The sequence below is a fragment of the Physeter macrocephalus genome, chromosome 2 (genome assembly GCF_002837175.3).
Source record: "Physeter macrocephalus isolate SW-GA chromosome 2, ASM283717v5, whole genome shotgun sequence".
Taxonomy (NCBI): domain Eukaryota; kingdom Metazoa; phylum Chordata; class Mammalia; order Artiodactyla; family Physeteridae; genus Physeter; species Physeter macrocephalus.
This window is the reverse complement of record NC_041215.1, coordinates 93,511,485-93,529,507: the sequence shown is the minus strand read 5'-3', so window position 1 is coordinate 93,529,507 and position 18,023 is coordinate 93,511,485. Positions and strand designations below refer to the sequence as shown.

The window sequence follows — 18,023 nt, the reverse complement described above, 5'->3', positions numbered from 1 at the left end:
GTAGTTTTAAATGGGGTACTCTTTTAGTCCTGGAATTTATTACCTGGTTACCAGTAGGGCACGATTCACAGATTCCAGGAGGGCCAGGAGAACCAGGGGAACCTGGCAGTCCTGGAAGACCAGGATCACCATTTCTCCCAGGAATACCAGGAGGACCCTAAAAAAAAAATCAGAGATAAAAATAAACAAAACACTGAAAAGTCCTAGTGATTTAGAATCATTATTAAATTGTAGCTTCTATGCTTTATAAGAAATCAACATAGGGATACGTTTTCTTGGGAATCTATCCATTTTTACCCAAATCACGTGAATAATTTCAGTGTAATTTATTCCTTTGTATATTGACCTATATGTTATTTTTCAAACCAATAATAGGGATGATGACATTATACAAAGTTGGGGAAATCTGAATCTTTACATGCACAATTATGGATTCTCAGTTTGAGTTATCATGTGTCATTATTTAAATATGTGGTACTAAAGGAAATGTATACATGATGAAAGTTCAAATATGGAAAGGTTTTTAGAAGGGAAAAAAAGAAAGCAAACTCATCAAGGAACGAATTTCCTTTCACTGTAGAATGTTTACTTACTGGATCTCCTTTGGGGCCTTGAGGTCCATGACCATTATGAGGGCGAGTGGGCTAATAAATGGAAAAGATATAGATTAAACAAGACATAGATAGGAACAATTTTCCCATGAAGTGTGTCCCAATTTCTTATCCTAAATTGCATCCAATCCCTGGTTTTTAACAGGAAGGTTCACCTTTTACTGGTAATACCCATGTGATTATTTGCTAGACATTACTTTCACTTCCTTTCAGGCTCCTATGACATAGGAACTATTCATGTGTTTAAATATGAATCTTGAGTATGTACAGATTTTCTTCAAACTCACAGCTGTTGGAGGCTGTGGGCAAACTGCACAACATTCTCCAAATGGGATCTCAGGGTTGGGACAGTCTAATTCTTGGTCATCACATATTATGTCATCACAGAGAACAGATCCTGAGTCACAGACGCATATTTGGCATGGTTCTGGTTTCCAGACATCTCTATCCGCATAGGACTGACCAAGATGGGAGCATCCTCCTTCAACAACTGAAAAATAAGAGAGATGGTGTGATATTTTACACATTCAAAAAAATCCAAAAATTAAATTATGAAGAATATCATGGTCTTCCTCCATAATTTGCTAAGTAGTAAGAGACTGCTTTAAATACCAAATCTGTTTATTAACATCAAATTGGCATACCAAGGTAAATTTTCCTTAGGGCCAGTAGGTATTTTACTTTTGCTTGTAGTGAGAACTTAACACCAGTGGAAATCTGACAATCACTTAAACATTTATTTATTAATTTGTGCAATTGAAAACAAGTTTTTCTATCTAATTTCTATTCTTTGCTTTAACTATAGATGGGAATATTAAGCTATAAAGATGATTTTGTCACTAACTCTGAAGACTTTCTGGATTTGATTAACCTAGTTGAGAAATTCAGGGGAAAACTGAATTACTCTGGGCAACATAAAACTCTTCCAGATTCCTGGGAAAATCTTAACAAGTCTTATTGTATGTATTGAATATCACTGCTAGCTCTGTTGGGCATTAGTAGGTCAACATAATATGATATATTATAATATATTGTATACCTCATATGGATGTAAAGAGGTTTCCAAATCACTAAAAAAAAAGTTTTTTAAACAAAAATTGGCAAGGAATAGAATGATAGGGAAAAATATGAATCATGACCGTGTGTATGTGTGGCTTAAAATGGTCAAAAATTTGCTTCAACCAAAATTTTAGACTTGTTTCCTAATTATATGTAAGATACTGAAATTTCAGCAGCTATTAACAATGAATCAGCTTAGGGGTTGCCAAAACAAAACCAGGTCTCAATTCTTAAAGCATTAGCTGTGGACTGTGCTTGAATACAACTTTAGCTCTTGGGGATTACTATGATAGCTTGCCAGTAATTGAGAAAATAAATTACAGGTTTCTAAACATCTGCAAAAATTTTTGCCAACAACAAATCATATACTTGTTCAGTATTTGTATTTTTGTGAAACAGTGAATTTTATTTTCTCAGAGCCCGAACTTTTGTCTGTTGAAAGAGGCTTGCCTGGGAGAAGGCAAGTCGTTTAAGAACACTTTTTGGTGCCTTGTGGCCAAGAGGCCTTTGAGAGAGTCCTGAGATTTTTTTCCACCTGGATACTACATACAGCCATGAAGATCACCTCTTCAAGTTCCTGTTTTTATATCCTCTCCATGCCTGAAGTAATGCTAAATATTTTCGGTAGAGAGGTTTGGCTGATTCAGTAAAAAAAAGTTCACACAAAAAGGAGAATTTTAGAATCTAGGGACTCTACAGCATACCTCCCCTCCTCATTTCCATCTATGTGTGCAGGTACAACTTTAATGATCTTGTACTACACCCCTGATGGATTCAAGAAGTTTAAAAGTCTTTTCTTGTTACAATTACCCAATGTGTTTACAGCTAATAAAAGAAAGTATGATTGTTTCACTGCAATTTTAAGTAGGCAAGAAAGAATCTGCTTATTTTAAAAAGTTATTTTAGTTCCTCCTCCATGTTTGAAACAGATGAGAACATTGGAAAGAAATATTGTCTAAGCTTTTAAAGGAACATTCCTTTATACTTTGTGAGCATAAAAGCTGAATGCCAAAATGCTTACCTCATGTGAATGAAGTAGGCCTATTTAAATGGTGTTTTGAAAGATATGCTTAAGAGAAGTGCAATCTTTTTCATATTATTATGAACAGTAGTAATTTTTAAAGGATCTAGGCATTAAATTTGTTCTCTAAGCAGAACTGACATATTTAGGAACTAAATTCACTGGTTTTCAGAAAAGCCCTGAAAATTTTGATGAGATGGAAGTTGTTTAATAAAATTGTATGACATACACTCTTCAAACTTTACACTGGCTCCCTTTTCTTAAGATGAATTATTTTTTAAAAATTTCTCTAAATTAACTTTATATGAAGTGTCCCAACAGATTAGTTTTAGCTCAAGATTTTTTCTCATTAATAATGTGGATATCAGGCTTCTCAGCTTCCTTGAAGATATCACTAGTATACAGAATATTGACCATAGGCCAATATATGTTTGAAATTTGCTAAGAGAGTAGATCTTAAGTGTTTTCACCACACACACACACACACACACACACACACACGCGCGCGCGCACACACACGTAACTATGTGGATGTATTAATTAATTTGATTGTGGTAATCATTTCACAATGTGTATATATATCAACTCATCATGTTGTACACCTTGAATATACACAATTTCATTTGTCATTTATACTTCAATAAAGCTGAGAAAAAAAAGAAAAAGATACGACCAGTTTATACGAATACTTTTTTTAGCTCTTTGTCTTTGGGTCAAGAATATCTTTCTATATTTAACATAGGACCTGTTTTATAAAAATTAGCTGTTGGATACTGATGGCATATTAAAGACAAATGAAGATAACAGTTAAAACTAGGGTCAAGCATGTTGTATTTTAAATATCTCCTCTTCCTATGTTCTTATTCTGCTTTAAAATTAACATAAAACATTTTCCCTTGTGTATTCATCCTCCTATATTTGTGTCTCATTGAAGGTACTATCACAACCTAGAGATACGGTATTTTACATTCGCTCTGCAAACTTTTAAACAAATGAGCATAATATTGACATTAAAGTTGTAAATGAATTTTTTAGAATTGTGGTTAAACTCAGTGTTACATAAGTGAAAATTATTTAGCCTTTTGTTTCCAAATTTTATTAGAAGCCATGTGTTATGCTTTTTAAAACATAGAGGTCTCAATATAAAGGCTGAGTTATTTTGGTGTACTTCTCTTTTTTTTAAAGGTGATGTTGTTCTAAATAAAAGGAGAAGGGTGGAATGCTTGAAAAGTAAGAATTAATGCACTTTTGTTTATTGCCGTAACTTATCTCACATTCATTTGAAAGAAATCTGGCTCTCCTGAAAAGCCAGTTCCTGTAGAAAGTTGTAGCTGAAAGTCAGACTCTTCTCTGCAGTTCTACCTCAGTCACCCTTGTTGAAAGAATGGAGAATTTTATGCAGTTGCCTCTAACTTTGTGTTTTGTGCATGACAAAATATGGTTGGCAATATGTTCTCTCAGAAGCTAAACCTATTACACAGATGTCTCACGGTCCTCAGTTTTAGGACCATAGCCTAGTTATATATGAGAAAATCATGGCAGAGTCAAGGAAAAAAATGTTTTGTTTTCAAGAGGAATAAAATGCTCTAGTTAGCCACTTGCAGCGTTTAGAAATAAAATAGAAAATGGAATTCAGAAACAGTAGTCATCTCATATTATTCCCTTATTTTCTGAGATATCTAAATTCAGAGCAGCTTTGATGAAAAAAAATAAGATACATACTTTTGTAAATATGTTAAAGAAAAGGTAAATAATCTCATTTTTACTGCTGGACAAGTAATAGATTTCCCAATTACTTCCTTTATTGTTATTGCTTAAACTAAGTCTCCCTGTTCCAATGTGTAATTAATTTTAAACCCCACCTCTCATGTTACTTAGTGTTTCTGTTCCTTAGTACAAAGAACTGTCCTGAAATAAATTTCTCTGTGGTCACTCAAACAATGCATTAGACTAAATCATCATCTAAGTTATAAAACAAAATGAAGCTAGTGTATGACATAATCCACTATTTGACTCTTTTATTTTCTAGCTCTCTGTTTTGGAACTTTAGAGAAAAATAAAACCAACTAACATAATTTAATATTTTCAGATGTTCTTAAAAGCTTTCCTTTTGGTTGTTTTGGTTTCCATTCTTCAAATTTTAATTTGTGCTGATTTGATAGAATTTTACTGTAGTGACTAAAAAATAATGCAAGTTATGTTTGTCTTAATTCCATTTTTGCAGTAAAAATAATATGCCCTAAAGCATCCAATCAAATTGTTAATTTAGCTTGAGTGATAAGTTTAAGTTTTTTCTCTTCTCTTCTTACTGAATCCTCTTCAGAGAGAAGGTTTTCTTTCATCATCGTAACGTTATTTTTCTGTTACTGTAGAAAGTTGAATATTTTGTAAGTGTGAGCAAAAAGAGTTCACATAGCTTCCAACTGAAATACATTTGGCTTTTCAATGATACTTATGTTTGAAGAACATACATTTTTAATAAATATGTTTTGGCTGCTTATTATTAATCAGAGTATGTTAAAGTATGTTAGAGGAATTAACAAAAAGGACTGAAGGAAATATCTGTAGACCTAAGTAGATAGATAATTTCAATTTTAAAATGTTTTGCATGGACAAGGTAGATTCTTCTTATTCTTGTCCCCTACAAAAAAAAAAAACACAAAAACCCGGGCTTCCCTGGTGGCGCAGTGGTTGAGAATCTGCCTGCTAATGCAGGGCACACGGGTTCGAGCCCTGGTCTGGGAGGATCCCACATGCCGCGGAGCAACTAGGCCCGTGAGCAACAACTACTGAGCCTGCGCGTCTGGAGCCTGTGCTCCGCAACAAGAGAGGCCGCGACAGTGAGAGGCCCACGCACCCCGATGAAGAGTGGCCCCCGCTTGCCGCATCTAGAAAAAGCCCTCGCACAGAAACAAAGACCCAACACAGCCAAAAATAAATAAATTAATTAATAAACTCCTACCCCCAACATCTTAAAAAAAAAAAAAAAACCAAGAAATTATATGAATCATCATTTCTAGATGTTTCCTTGTTTTATTCTTTATAGTTATATGATTTTTATGTCTCCAATTAGAAATTTCCTTTAAGGTGGTTAATATTTTGCCCTGTGAAAAATAAAAATATTAGAGAATTAGAATTAAAAGTATCGTATACCTAACAATCAGCAATTACATTATCATATAATCTGATTAATGATCAATTATAGGAATACTGAGGAAAATATATTCTACTTGTATAATTACAGCTGGCAAACATCTTTAAGTTTTATGTCTGATAACCAAAATGTTATTCTTACCTTCCTTATCACTAAATCATTAAGTATTTTAATTTCTTCCTTACAGTAATTTTATTTTCCAGTGTTAGCAAAACTAATACTAGCCAGAGTTTGTATCTGTATCTCTTATGTTGCAGGCCCTGTTCTGAGTGCTTCGTATATCTATTTTACTTAATCTTCCCACAGGCCCTGTGAGGTGGGTGTTGTCATAATCCTCATTTTACAGGTGGGAAATCTGAGATATAGAGACATGAAGTGATTTTCCCAAGGTTTTCTATGGTAAGAGGTAAAGCTAATATTTGAACCTAGGAAAGCTGTCTCTAAATTCCATACTCTTAACTACTACATTTTATTCCCTTTCTGCAGTTTCAAGGGCAGGGTAGGATTAAAGAAGTTAACTTCAAACTCTGTTCCATTATGGTTTCTAAATCCTGCAAGCTTAAAATCAGAATCTAAAAAGACCGGTTTATTTTTTGTTTTTTGCTGTTTTTTAAGGAATAACATTTTTCTGCAGAATATCTTTGCAATCTGGCCTCAAAACTAGAAGATAATATCTGGAGTTGAATTCTGTTGTTTATTTTCTCCTGACCTTATGAAAAAGAGTTTAATCTCCAAGACCACCCTAATGACATCCAGACTACCAACAGGATTAACTGGGACTGGGAACTCAGCATACATTTTACTAGATACAGAGAAGCAGGATCCTATCAGCAGCAACAACAATAAACAGATAAGACTTATGTATCCAGTGCAAAAGAACATATTTAGGATGTCTAAGATTGATTTTCAGAAAATATAGTTACTAACTGATTCATATTAATGAACTTCTAACTTCATTAAAAGCTTCTCTTCTGAATCTGGACATTTATGAACATACCAGGCAGCTCCAGAGCGTTTCTCTGATTTTAATTAACTTGAGCAACACAGTCCCTGTTTGCTATCCTCCACACCAAATACTATAGAAAACAAAGTTTTGGAAAAATAAATGCCATTTTACTGAAGTAGTAATTTCTTAATGTGACTTTTCAAAGCAAATTTAACTTTTAATAGGTTCTAAATCCTTTATGGTCAATGTTTACATCTTTGGGGCACTTTAATTTTTGCCCTCTTCTTTGAACTTTTCATTTTGTTCACTAAGATTACATTTTAAACGGCAGTTCTTGACCTCAGTCATGGAAAATACAAGGGTTTTATTAGTTAATCTGAAAGGAATCCATTTCTGCTGTGTTTTCATTAGGCACAGACAGAAATTCTAGTGTTTAAAGTAACTCCCCAAACTGCAGTTAACAAATGATTTGTGTAAGAATTGCTATCTTATTTTTTCCGTTGTCATCTTGACGTGAAACAGGCCAAGTTTCCCTTTTGAAAACTCTAGATTTTTTTACATCATACCACCCCTCTCTTTTCTTTTCTATTTTATTTTTTTCTTTTGAATGTAGAAAACAGCAGCACTACACTTTTTTCTAGGAAAACTGTTTTACGAGAAACAGCCCACTGAGACATTTCCAGAAAGTTATTGTAGACCTGGAAACTTTACAAATGTTCTTCATGTCCAGAAAAGGCAATAACATCTTTCATCTTTAAAACTTTAACTCTTAAGCAATCCACTTTAATCACTTCAAGGTGTTGAGATCATCTGATGTTACAAAATGAAAGAACTGAGCTACATAATCTTTGGAACTCTGCACCGGTCATCCACAATGGAAACCATGGGGTTTCAGTAGATGGCACTCTTCTCCCTGAGTGACTTCTCGAGTTCTCGCATGCAACTCTGTAGGTGTGCAACAGAGACTTTTGTGAGGGCTTTTAGTCTCAACTCTACTCCTAGAAAACTCATATCCAACAGTTCTTGATTTTTTATAATGAGCCTGTAGATAAGACATCAACCCAAGAATCTGACTTAGTTAGAAGCACATAACCTCAGTCTTTCTTTTCCAGAATTGTTCCAGTGGCTTTGTTCTTTTCTCTTACAATACAGAGATGTTTAATTTCAGAATTTAATCAGAATATCTATTTACTTAGAGGCCTTTAGATCATCTGATGTTGAATACTCTAGAGGTGGGGAGGAAATGCAAGGTATCATTAATGAAAAACACAAAATTTTGTACCAATACTTTATTTTCTTGGAATTTATATTTTTACAGAGCTGAAGATAATTTCTGCTTAAATTTTAGATGATCCTCTTATTTAAAAAGTAGATTTAGCAATTCAGAGTGTGCTTGATCAGTTACAAATCCCCTCTTAAAGCATAACGGAAATTAGTGTAAAAGAAAATAGACTCTCATAACCTGTGATAAGGAACTGATTTCTCTGAGTCCATTTGCAGTGGACTTTAATTCTAAACAATTAAATGCCCACAGTTCATTATCACAGTGGATTAGCCAAGTAACTAAATATAAGCTCAAACATTAGAACACTTTTAATTAAAATAAAGTTTATCTCCCTGCCCTAATGAAGCAATATTACTTAGTAATAACTTTTTAATCCTTTTATCTATTTAATAAGCAGTAACTAAAATATGTCAAATAGTCTAAAAAAATCAGAAACTTGACAAATATTCACAAAAATAGTTATATATTATATGTGGAATAGTTATATATGGAATTTTGAAAATGGCCATAACGTTCAAGCCCATTTCCTAAACGTCTTTGAATATTGCTACCATGTGTTTGTGTTTGACAATATTTTATCAGTAATATACCTGTTTTCTTAGGAAAGTAGTGTTTAATATTTAAAATTCACACATGTGATGTTTTAAAATCTCATTATAAAGTACGGAATCCAGCTGTGTAACATTTATGTTGGCATTGGTTATGCAAATGGTAACTGTCAGCCACTAGGTGGCAAGTCTTTGTGCTTAAAATCTGCAATGTTTATAAACTACAGGAAATATAAAATAGAATATATTTCTCCATTGATAGAAGAAAATACATGAATTAGATAGAACTTTCACAGATATGTAAAAAGACCAAAATTCTTTGTGAGGACAGGTTGTATGCTCTAGAATATTCGTGTGAGTAGACTAGAAGTTAGTGCTTATTGGATCTGTTCTGTTTCTGGGATTCTCAGGGCATTTATAAGAAACCCATACCCCAGAACTATATATGACTATTCTCAATGTGCTATATATTCAACCACCTCCTGTAACCTCCCCAAAACTAATCTACCAGCAATTTCTGGTCTTGTTTTGTAAAACCTCCAGGGAACATAAGATGTTACTATCTCAAAAAAAACTTAAACATCTTTTTTCATGAGAAACAAAAGCAGTAAACTGAACAAAATCCTTTACAACTTCTTTTGAGCATAAAAGCATACAAATGGATCAGCAAAATTTCATAGTTTTTTATTATATTCTGCAGCTAAAGGGAAAAGGGAAAATAAAAAGAACTTATGTAGTATAAAGACCCTGTAGGTGTCAAACACTTTTTTCCCCTCTAAAGTGGGATTGAGAAGAAAAATAGCCAGAATGATTATAAAAGATTGTAACCACCAGGCAACCACAAGTATTTTGTCACTCTTTTGAACTAAACATTAAAGGTTCGTAGTCTTTCCAATAAATGAGAACTTTGTGATTTTTTCCCCCAGAAATTAGCAGAATTAAAGGATTTTTAAAAAGGTAGAAGTCTTGATTGATGTGGAGGTGTGGTAGAAGTCATTTGGTATTTTAGCCAAGGAAGGACTAGGGGTTGTGGCATCTTCTGGGAGAATAGAATGGGGAGGGGAAGAGGAGAGGAACAGAGGAGAGAGGATTGAGAATTCAAGGGAAGGAAAGGGGGAGGAGGCAAGAGGAGGGAAGAAAGAGAAGAGATGGAGCCACAGGGAGGCACTAGGGGATGAGGGAGGAGGTGATAGAGGAAGAGGGGAAGGAGGAGGAGAGATGAGGAGAGATGGTCTTGCCTAGGAAGGGGGTGGGGTGACGAGTAAAGGAATGACAAGGGGGAAGAGGTCCTAAGGAGTCAAAAGGGGTGGAGAGATAAGAAGGTGGAGAAAGGAAGGGAGGAGAGGGAAAAGGAGGAGAGGAAATGAAGGGAACAAGGAACATGGATGTTTCTTTTCGTTTGTGGCCATGGGCTGAATATAACTGAAGAAAGATCATTGGGTGTTTCCCCCCTACTTACATGTACAACCTATAGGACATTAAAGATATTTGACGTTAAAAATGAAAAACTGTTTTCAGACACCATGTTTGCAAAAACTATAGGTTTAAATGTAAGCATTTTTTTATTATGTGCACATAGAAATGAATGTGTAATGATTTCTTCTAGTATCTTCAAATTTAGCATTTAAAGATTTATTTCTCTGAAAGTTTTAATTCCAATATGTCTGATATTTTAATGACTCTGAGAAACATATGAATTAAAAGATATATTTTCACACAGTAAGATAATGAACCAAACATGGCTTTGAGGAAATTAGAACATGGGAACCATCATTTGCACTTATTAGAAAATAGAACAAATCAACTTTTTGAAGTCAAAGAGTACTAATATCTTTACCTTGTTTGCAGAAAAGTCAAACATTCCTGTTGAAAATATTTTCATAAATATTCTCTTTGTCAATGTAAATGCAGTTAAAATGTAGAACATGCAGAAAACACTAGGCCCTTAACAATAAATTATTAGAAGATACGTATTAATCAACCATGTAAGTGCTTGAAACTGAATACAAACAGGAACAATGAAACTCTTTTACAGTTTGAACCCATTTAAAGAACGTTGCAGATATTACCTTGTTGCCATTTTACAGAAATATATTTCAGTGGTTCTAACAATGTGTAGTGTTTTCCTTTAGACTGTCCTTAATGCATGCAATTTTTAAGATGCATTATCTTACTGGGTAAACAATGCTTAATGCTCTATCCTGACAAAGAATCCAGCATACAAAGGAGAGCATAAAGGTATTACAGGAGACCAATAACTTCCAGACTGCTTAGGGAAGCATTCCACGATGTTAACAATCCAGGAGGGGAACTTTTTAAAGCCATTTAAAAAAGTTTCCAGTACCGTTAACGTGAAAACAAGTTAGTACAAGAACATCTTTATCTTCAACAACCAGAGAACTTTTAAATACAAAAGGGACAGTATTCTCTTTAAGCAAATGTAAAAAGCACCACCCTGGTCAGTTCTACGTTTCACAGCTGGGAGCTGACAGAGGAAATTAGCTTTTAGGAGACTGGTTTCCCCTTTATACTGATTTGTAAAGAGAAGTAAAGGCAAAAACCCCATAAAGTTTTTTGAAATCGGTACCTACTCACCTTCCTGTTGTGCCAGAATAACAGTGGGATGAAGCAGAGCGAAAAGTAACCAGGTCCCCTTTTGCACAAAGCTCATCATGTCTAAATATCGGACATGAGACTCTTTGTGCAAAAAGGAGAAAAGCAAAGCAGCTCAGAGTAGCACCATCAGTTGTTCCCTGCCCTTCAGCACCGGGCCCGTCATAAAACTCAGCCACTGAGATTCCTGTGCTTTGGCCTTAAATAGGAAAAAGTTTGGCTTCCCTCGCTCTCCAGCCCCTTTCTGAAATATGAGAGCAGCACCCATCCCCTGAGCAGTAAAAGAAATGATTAATATGTCTTTTTCCCTTATGGAAGACACAACCCACAACTTAGGAGAAATTGCACATCTGGAGCTTGTGTCTATCTGTGTATGTATAAGTTTGTTTCATATTTTAGTCATACGTGTCTTTGCACAACTTAAGAATATATATCAAAAGGCTCTGCCTTGAGTTTTAATAAAAGACTTAGATGTGGGTATTTTTTTATTTCCCCATATTAACAACTGCATCATTTTGAGAAATTTCTTGATGCCCTTTTCTTGGGCATGACTAATTTGCCAACCTGATCTTCCTAGAAGACTTTTATATTGGGATTTTGCCAGAATCCACCCTAATTCAATTTAAATAGGGAACTGTAAAAGATTAACTGGAAGAAAAGCCTCTGTTTGTCCCTTTCATTCATCCACCCACTCTGGGTCCTGGAAATTCAGTTTCAGGCAAATGTCAAAAGACTAAGTATCTAAGATATGTTTGAATGGCACCTTAAAAGTTAGATACTAATCTATAGCTGTTTCTATTTTTCACAAATTTCTTTAGCCAGCCAAAGAGTAATTCCTTGTGAGAGTGCAAATTTTATACTGCTTGTAAAAGCTGAAACGGATTTTTCTAGAGAAAAATTTAGCCCTTCATGTCTTGACTTTGTAAGAAACAGAAAGAGAAAGAGCTTATCACGTGAAATATCAAAAGAGTACCAAAAGTTCTCACTTTATCTGGATTGGTATAAATATTAGTATAAATATTTCTCAATTTAGACTTTTGTATGTATAATTTCCAGGCCACATTAACATAGCTTTACAATGTATTTCTGGATATGGGGAGTAATTTCTGGGTCATATTTTAAAGAGGGTCAAATACTATTTATAGGTCTTTGATAAATCTTTGCAAGAAAAATGTGCTTGTCCACAGTACCAAGTTATTTCTATTAATCAAGATATTTCTTTATACCCTAATCATCAGTCCATAGTTCCTTCATTCATCTCTCTATTCTACATGAGCTATTCAATTCTAATCAAGGTCACCTGCATTTATTTTATTTTTTCCATGTCAACTTAGCCATGCCCATCTCCATGCATGTATGTGCACATAAAATTCTCCCCATCTCACACCAATTCATGGAAGTCACTTCTCTAATACCCAGTTCAGGACTTTCCTCGGTTAAAACTGTTTTCATCTTCTTCTTTATCTTTCTCCCAATTCATGTTACACAATTTTTTACTCAATTTACATGTTATTTGTATAATCGTAGGTGTACATCTGTTCTATAAGAGAGGACAGTTGTACACTTGCCTCCCTACAGGCCCAGTTACTAAAAGCACAAAGACGTCCAAATGTAGATGACATCATCTGGTGACAGGAAAAGAAAACTAGTTGGACCAATCTCTTGTACATCTTCTGGTTTTAGACCAGAGATACACTACTTGAGGGAAAAAAAGTAACAATTGAACAGTCATGAAAATAAGCTTTGCTATTGGATCATAGTGGAGATGTTGGGGGAAAAGACTGTTATATACATTTTTCTGTCTTTCAATCATCTTCACTTTATATTAAAAAAAAATCCCCTTGCATTCAAACCAATTCAGAAACATGATTCATTTTTCTCCTGGTGTCTCTGACACTTGCATAAAAAAATTTATATATCTGTATTCATTATGTTATCTTATGTACATGATCAATAAAAGTTGAAATTTATTAAATTTCTTCATTAGAATTGTTTTCCAAAGTGGAAAATTAGATACATTATTTTTAAAATAATGCTTTTTATGCTTTATTTCAGGCATTACATATACAATTTCTATTGTATTTTTGGTTTGTCCTAAAATTCTTAATTTGGTTATCTATTCAAATAAAAGTTTTATACCCATGAGAAAAATTCATGATTGATGTACTCATTTTTAAAAAGTTAGCTGATATTTTGCACAAAAAAAATAATTCTTGTGTTTTAAGGTATCCATGAGAGATCCAGAGATAAATCTCATACTCCAGATTTTCTGATTTGGCATTCTTCACTATCTCAAGCATATCTGGAGGTCCTGCACCAGGATCCTTTGTATTCTATGTCCCAGATCTTATTTTCCTCTTCATGTCAAAATGTTTTCTAATAAGGTGTCTAGATGGATGTGGATCTCAGCTGGTGTCACGACTGGCCAAAATACACACAGTGTTGAATCCTATTATGCAGTCCAAGGGCTGATGTCCTCGTAGTAATCTAGACACACATTGATTTCTATACATCCCTGACTTCCCTGATATTAACCAGTTCACGCAGACATGTCATTTTGCTCTCTGGATCACATTTAGAGTTTTAACACAAATCTAAACACGTGCACCAACTAAAGCACTGATTAATCTGGTTCTCCTTTAACAAAGAGGGTGACTACAAAGATGAGGCAAAGCAAGGGTGTGGCAGATTATCAAACAAAAATTCAAATCTTTTCCAGTTCAGTGGAAAATGGAGCTTGGGAGAGATGCATAAGCACAGCTGTGATGAACTCAGTAGGCCAGTGAATGTCAGCAGTGCTCTCTACAATAGCGATAAGAAAATCAATTATCTCCATCATGAAAAACACATGGAAGAGAAGTCTCTCCCTCTCTGTCTCTCTCTCTCTCTCGTACTGCTTCATATATAACTTTCTTCTTTAAGCGAAGGAGGTGCATTTTTTAATGGACATTTTCTATATGCTTTCAAATCACTGTAAAACCATTTAAAATGTATCTGTGGTAAGATGCACTTAAAAATATACTGAATCCATAGCAGAATTGCAGCCTAAAATAGGATAACTTAACAATTGTAAAATACAATGCAAATTTTCTTTGCTACTCCTAGAGAAGTGGGTCAGTTTACTTACTTTATGTGGTGAAAACATGTTTGGAGAGATATGTTCCCTTTAAAATAATGTAAACAAATACCAATATGTGTGTAGTAGAGCCAAAATGTGGTTGCATATGTCATGTTGTATTGAATGACTGGGGCATTTCTAACCACAGGTATATCTAAGATTGAGGCAGTGAGATTGGTAGTGGGACATGACAGGCAAATTTCTGAATGATTACTATGATCAGTTCTTCAAGACCCTGTAATTTCCTCTTATTCCCTAAAGTAGAGTTAATTGTCCCCTTATTTTTGTTCCTATAGAACTATATTGATAACCACTTCTCTTTAACCTAGAAATTTTACTTTTGGACAGGACTCACATTTCCTTGATGTTTAGTAAAATGAAGTGTGCTCCACGTACTCATTTTGGAACCACTAAGTATTTCTATTCTTATCTATTTTTTATATCGTTTGCTGTTAAGCCTGAGGTTCTGCATTTCTCTCCCAGTATTTTTCAGCTGAAAATTACCCCAAGATTGAACAGAAAGTTCAATGAGGTTACATGACCTCAAAATTACTCATTGGAATTGGAATTAAATAGCATGCTTTCCAAATTTTTTTCACCATGTTTTCCACTTGGGTTAGTCACTGATGTGGTAACAATATTTTTATGCAATTTAGGAATTGGGTGAATACATTTTTTTTTCTAATGAGGGATTGTAAAAAGATGAAGAAAGAATACAGTTGTAGAGTTAATGACCAATTTAAAAAGAAATATTCTGATTTCAGCTCATCATTAATCATTAATTCTGACTTCGGCTCATCATTAATCTTTAAAAAGAAATATTCTAATTTCGGCTCATCATTTAATTTCCAGTGTTGCTGTAATTTAAGAAGTTTTGAGTAAATCCTCATTAATTTATACTGAATGATGGAGTTCAATCTTAGGGCATGCAAGAGAATTCACATATGTGTTTGTGTGTCTATATGTGTGTCTGTGTATATGCTTATATACATATGCAAAGGTTGACTAAAATTTGAGCAAGTAAAATTTCCTGGAAACTGCTTTAAAAAAAATTAATTAATTAATTAATTTTTGGCTGCGTTGGGAATCTTCGTTGCTGTGCGTGGGCTTTCTCTAGTTGCGGTGAGCCGGGGCTCCTGGTTGCAGTGGCTTCTCTTGTTGCGGAGCACGGGCCCTAGGCACACGGGCTTCAGTAGTTGTGGCTCATGGTCTCTAGAGCGCAGGCTCAGTAGTGGTGGTGCATGGGCTTAGTTGCTCCGCGGCATGTGGCACCAGGGACAGAACCAGGGACCGAACCAGGGATGGAACCCATGTCCCCCTCACTGGCAGGTGGATTCTTAACCACTACGCCACCAGGGAAGTCCTCTGGAAACTGCTTTAATGTACCTGTTTGAATTGTGAAAGTTTATGAAGTGTTATGATTATGTCCTCCTGGAATGAAGTCTTTATATACTTATGTTTCAATGATATTTATTTGCCATCAAAATTATTGTAATTATATTTGAAAATTCACAGAAAATTGGAATCTATCTAATTACATAACATACTGACTCATTCCAGAACAGTGTGATTTCTTTATAAATTTTGTCACAAAGGTGACACAGAGTCTGGGAGTAACATCTTGTAGGAGTTCAGAAGTTCCCTGTTGGGTCTTCAGTTAACTTAATCATTCTCAGGATTGAAGCTCCACTCTGCAAATCCCACCAGACTCTCTATCAAATATAATTTGTCATCTGAGTCATACTTAGGAATTTTCAGCAGTATCCAACACAGCTGCAATAGCTTTTCAAATGAAGCCAATTCTGTCTGAAGATAAAAAGAAAGCCCAAATTACGATCTTCTGATAGAAGTATGAGATAGGCCAAAGCCAAATCTATTGGATTTACATGCTTCAAATGGAGAGTGATTTTAATGCCTCTCAATATTTTTATATTCAGATATTCCATGGGGGGCCATATTTAGGGTCTCTTAATCCAAATAATTCTTCAGGACAAAGAAATTTAGAGCCACCTGCTTCCCTCTCACCAAATAAATGGAGGTAAACGTGGCCTTTCCAGGTGTAACTTATTATGACTGTTGCTCTGTACAACTCACCCCTCTTCAGGTCAGCATTACTGCTCATGTAACAAATATTCTGCTTGATTGTCTGAAGACTGAATTTTTGTCTATACATTAAATCATGTTTAAAGAAGCTTTATATTTAGGCATGTTATTGGTATATGGAATAATTCCAATATTAGATTCTTGGTGGAAGGAAGCTATGGTAAATAGGCTCCTTTTGTTCCAAAGGATGTGAGTGTTGCTCTTGGGAGTCTTAGCTTTCATGTGACAATGTCCATTTTTGTAACTTTGCTTTCTATTTATGTTTATTTATATATTTATTTTATTCCTGCCTATAAGCTATTCTTATTTTTTATTCCCATTCCCTTTTAAAAATCATGCACAGCAGCAAACACAGTCCTGTGTAGATCGTAGGTAATAGGTCATAAATGTAAAAAAAGAATGACTGGATTGGAATGAAGTAGTTGAAATATTAGGCATTCTCTTTCTGCCATCTTGGTACGTGTGGACGCCCGCTGGGAATAGAATTTCTAAAATGCAGATATGTCTGGAAGGTTGTGGTCCAAGGCCATTTTTGCTGGCCTAAGTGGGATCTCCAGAACAAGAGGGAGTACCACACAGCTTTTCTTAAAACTGAAGATGCTAATGCCTGAAATAAAACTGATTTCTGTTTTGGCAAGAAATGTTCTTTTGTATACAAAGCAAAGAACACAGTGACTCCTGGTGGCAAACCAGACAAAACCAAAAAACTGTGGGGAAAAGTCAGTCCACTTGGGCTCATGGAAGCAAGTGGCATGGTTTGTGCCAAATTCTGAAGCAATCTTCCTGCGAAGGCCACTGGACACAGAATTCACATGATGCTGTGCCCCTTGAGATTTTAGACTTATTGAAAAGTAAACAAATAAAAGTGTGGGGGAAAAGTTAAGTGTTTAATAATATAAGAATTTCTTAAAATTTACAGGACCCATACCAAGAATCTGCCTCTACCCTTCATCATTTCACAGATATTAGATACATTTCATGAAGTGATTAGGTCAAAACATCTGACTGATGAGAATCGAATGGCTCTCGTTCTCCAATACCTAACATATTTATTTGTATCCATGCCTTTCCTTATGCTGCCTTCCTGTCTGAAATGAGCCTTCCTCAACTCCATATGCTCGAGTCCTACTCAATTTTTAACACCCAACCCAAACATCACCTAATTTAGGAAATCTCTCTGATCCTCCCTATTGAGATAATTCTCCTCCTCCTCTAATCTTCCTTAGCTTTCCCATGGCTCTTAGTTTCTTTTAATTTATAGTGTTTTATCTTTCTTGCTAGACTGAAAGCTACTGAAAGCAAGATTCAGGTTTAATCATCATTTTATACCCAATAGTATACAGTGCCTTACATAGAGTATGCAATTAATAGATGTCAAGTGTCATGATTTACAATATGAAACACTTAATCCAACAAAATGCATGTGAAGTAATCTATTTCCTTTGTATCCTTTAGAACTCATGTAATTTTAAATAAATTAATTATTCCCAATATTTCCATCACTCTGAAAAAAGGAAGGTCACTCTTTCCAGCATAGGAAGTCTTTGGATTTATAATTGGTTTTT

The 18,023-nt window shown here is 34.7% G+C and overlaps 1 protein-coding gene and 1 pseudogene across 1 annotated transcript in view; one reads left to right on the top strand and one right to left on the bottom strand.

The window, feature by feature from the left end:
- The window catches only part of COL3A1 (collagen type III alpha 1 chain), a 40,786-nt gene extending 29,377 nt beyond the window's left edge, over positions 1–11,409 (bottom strand). Inside the window, exons 1-4 of the mRNA XM_007108048.2 lie at positions 11,220–11,409; positions 899–1,101; positions 594–644; positions 44–157 (exon numbers count right to left, since the gene is read on the bottom strand). Coding sequence (XP_007108110.1) covers positions 44–157; positions 594–644; positions 899–1,101; positions 11,220–11,298 — 447 coding nt within the window. The 5' untranslated portion in view covers positions 11,299–11,409. The remainder of the gene's footprint in view (positions 1–43; positions 158–593; positions 645–898; positions 1,102–11,219) is intronic.
- A 5,550-nt stretch (positions 11,410–16,959) lies between these two features.
- Positions 16,960–17,297, top strand: LOC102977806 (60S ribosomal protein L35a-like; annotated as a pseudogene).
- The last annotated feature ends 726 nt before the right edge of the window (positions 17,298–18,023 follow it).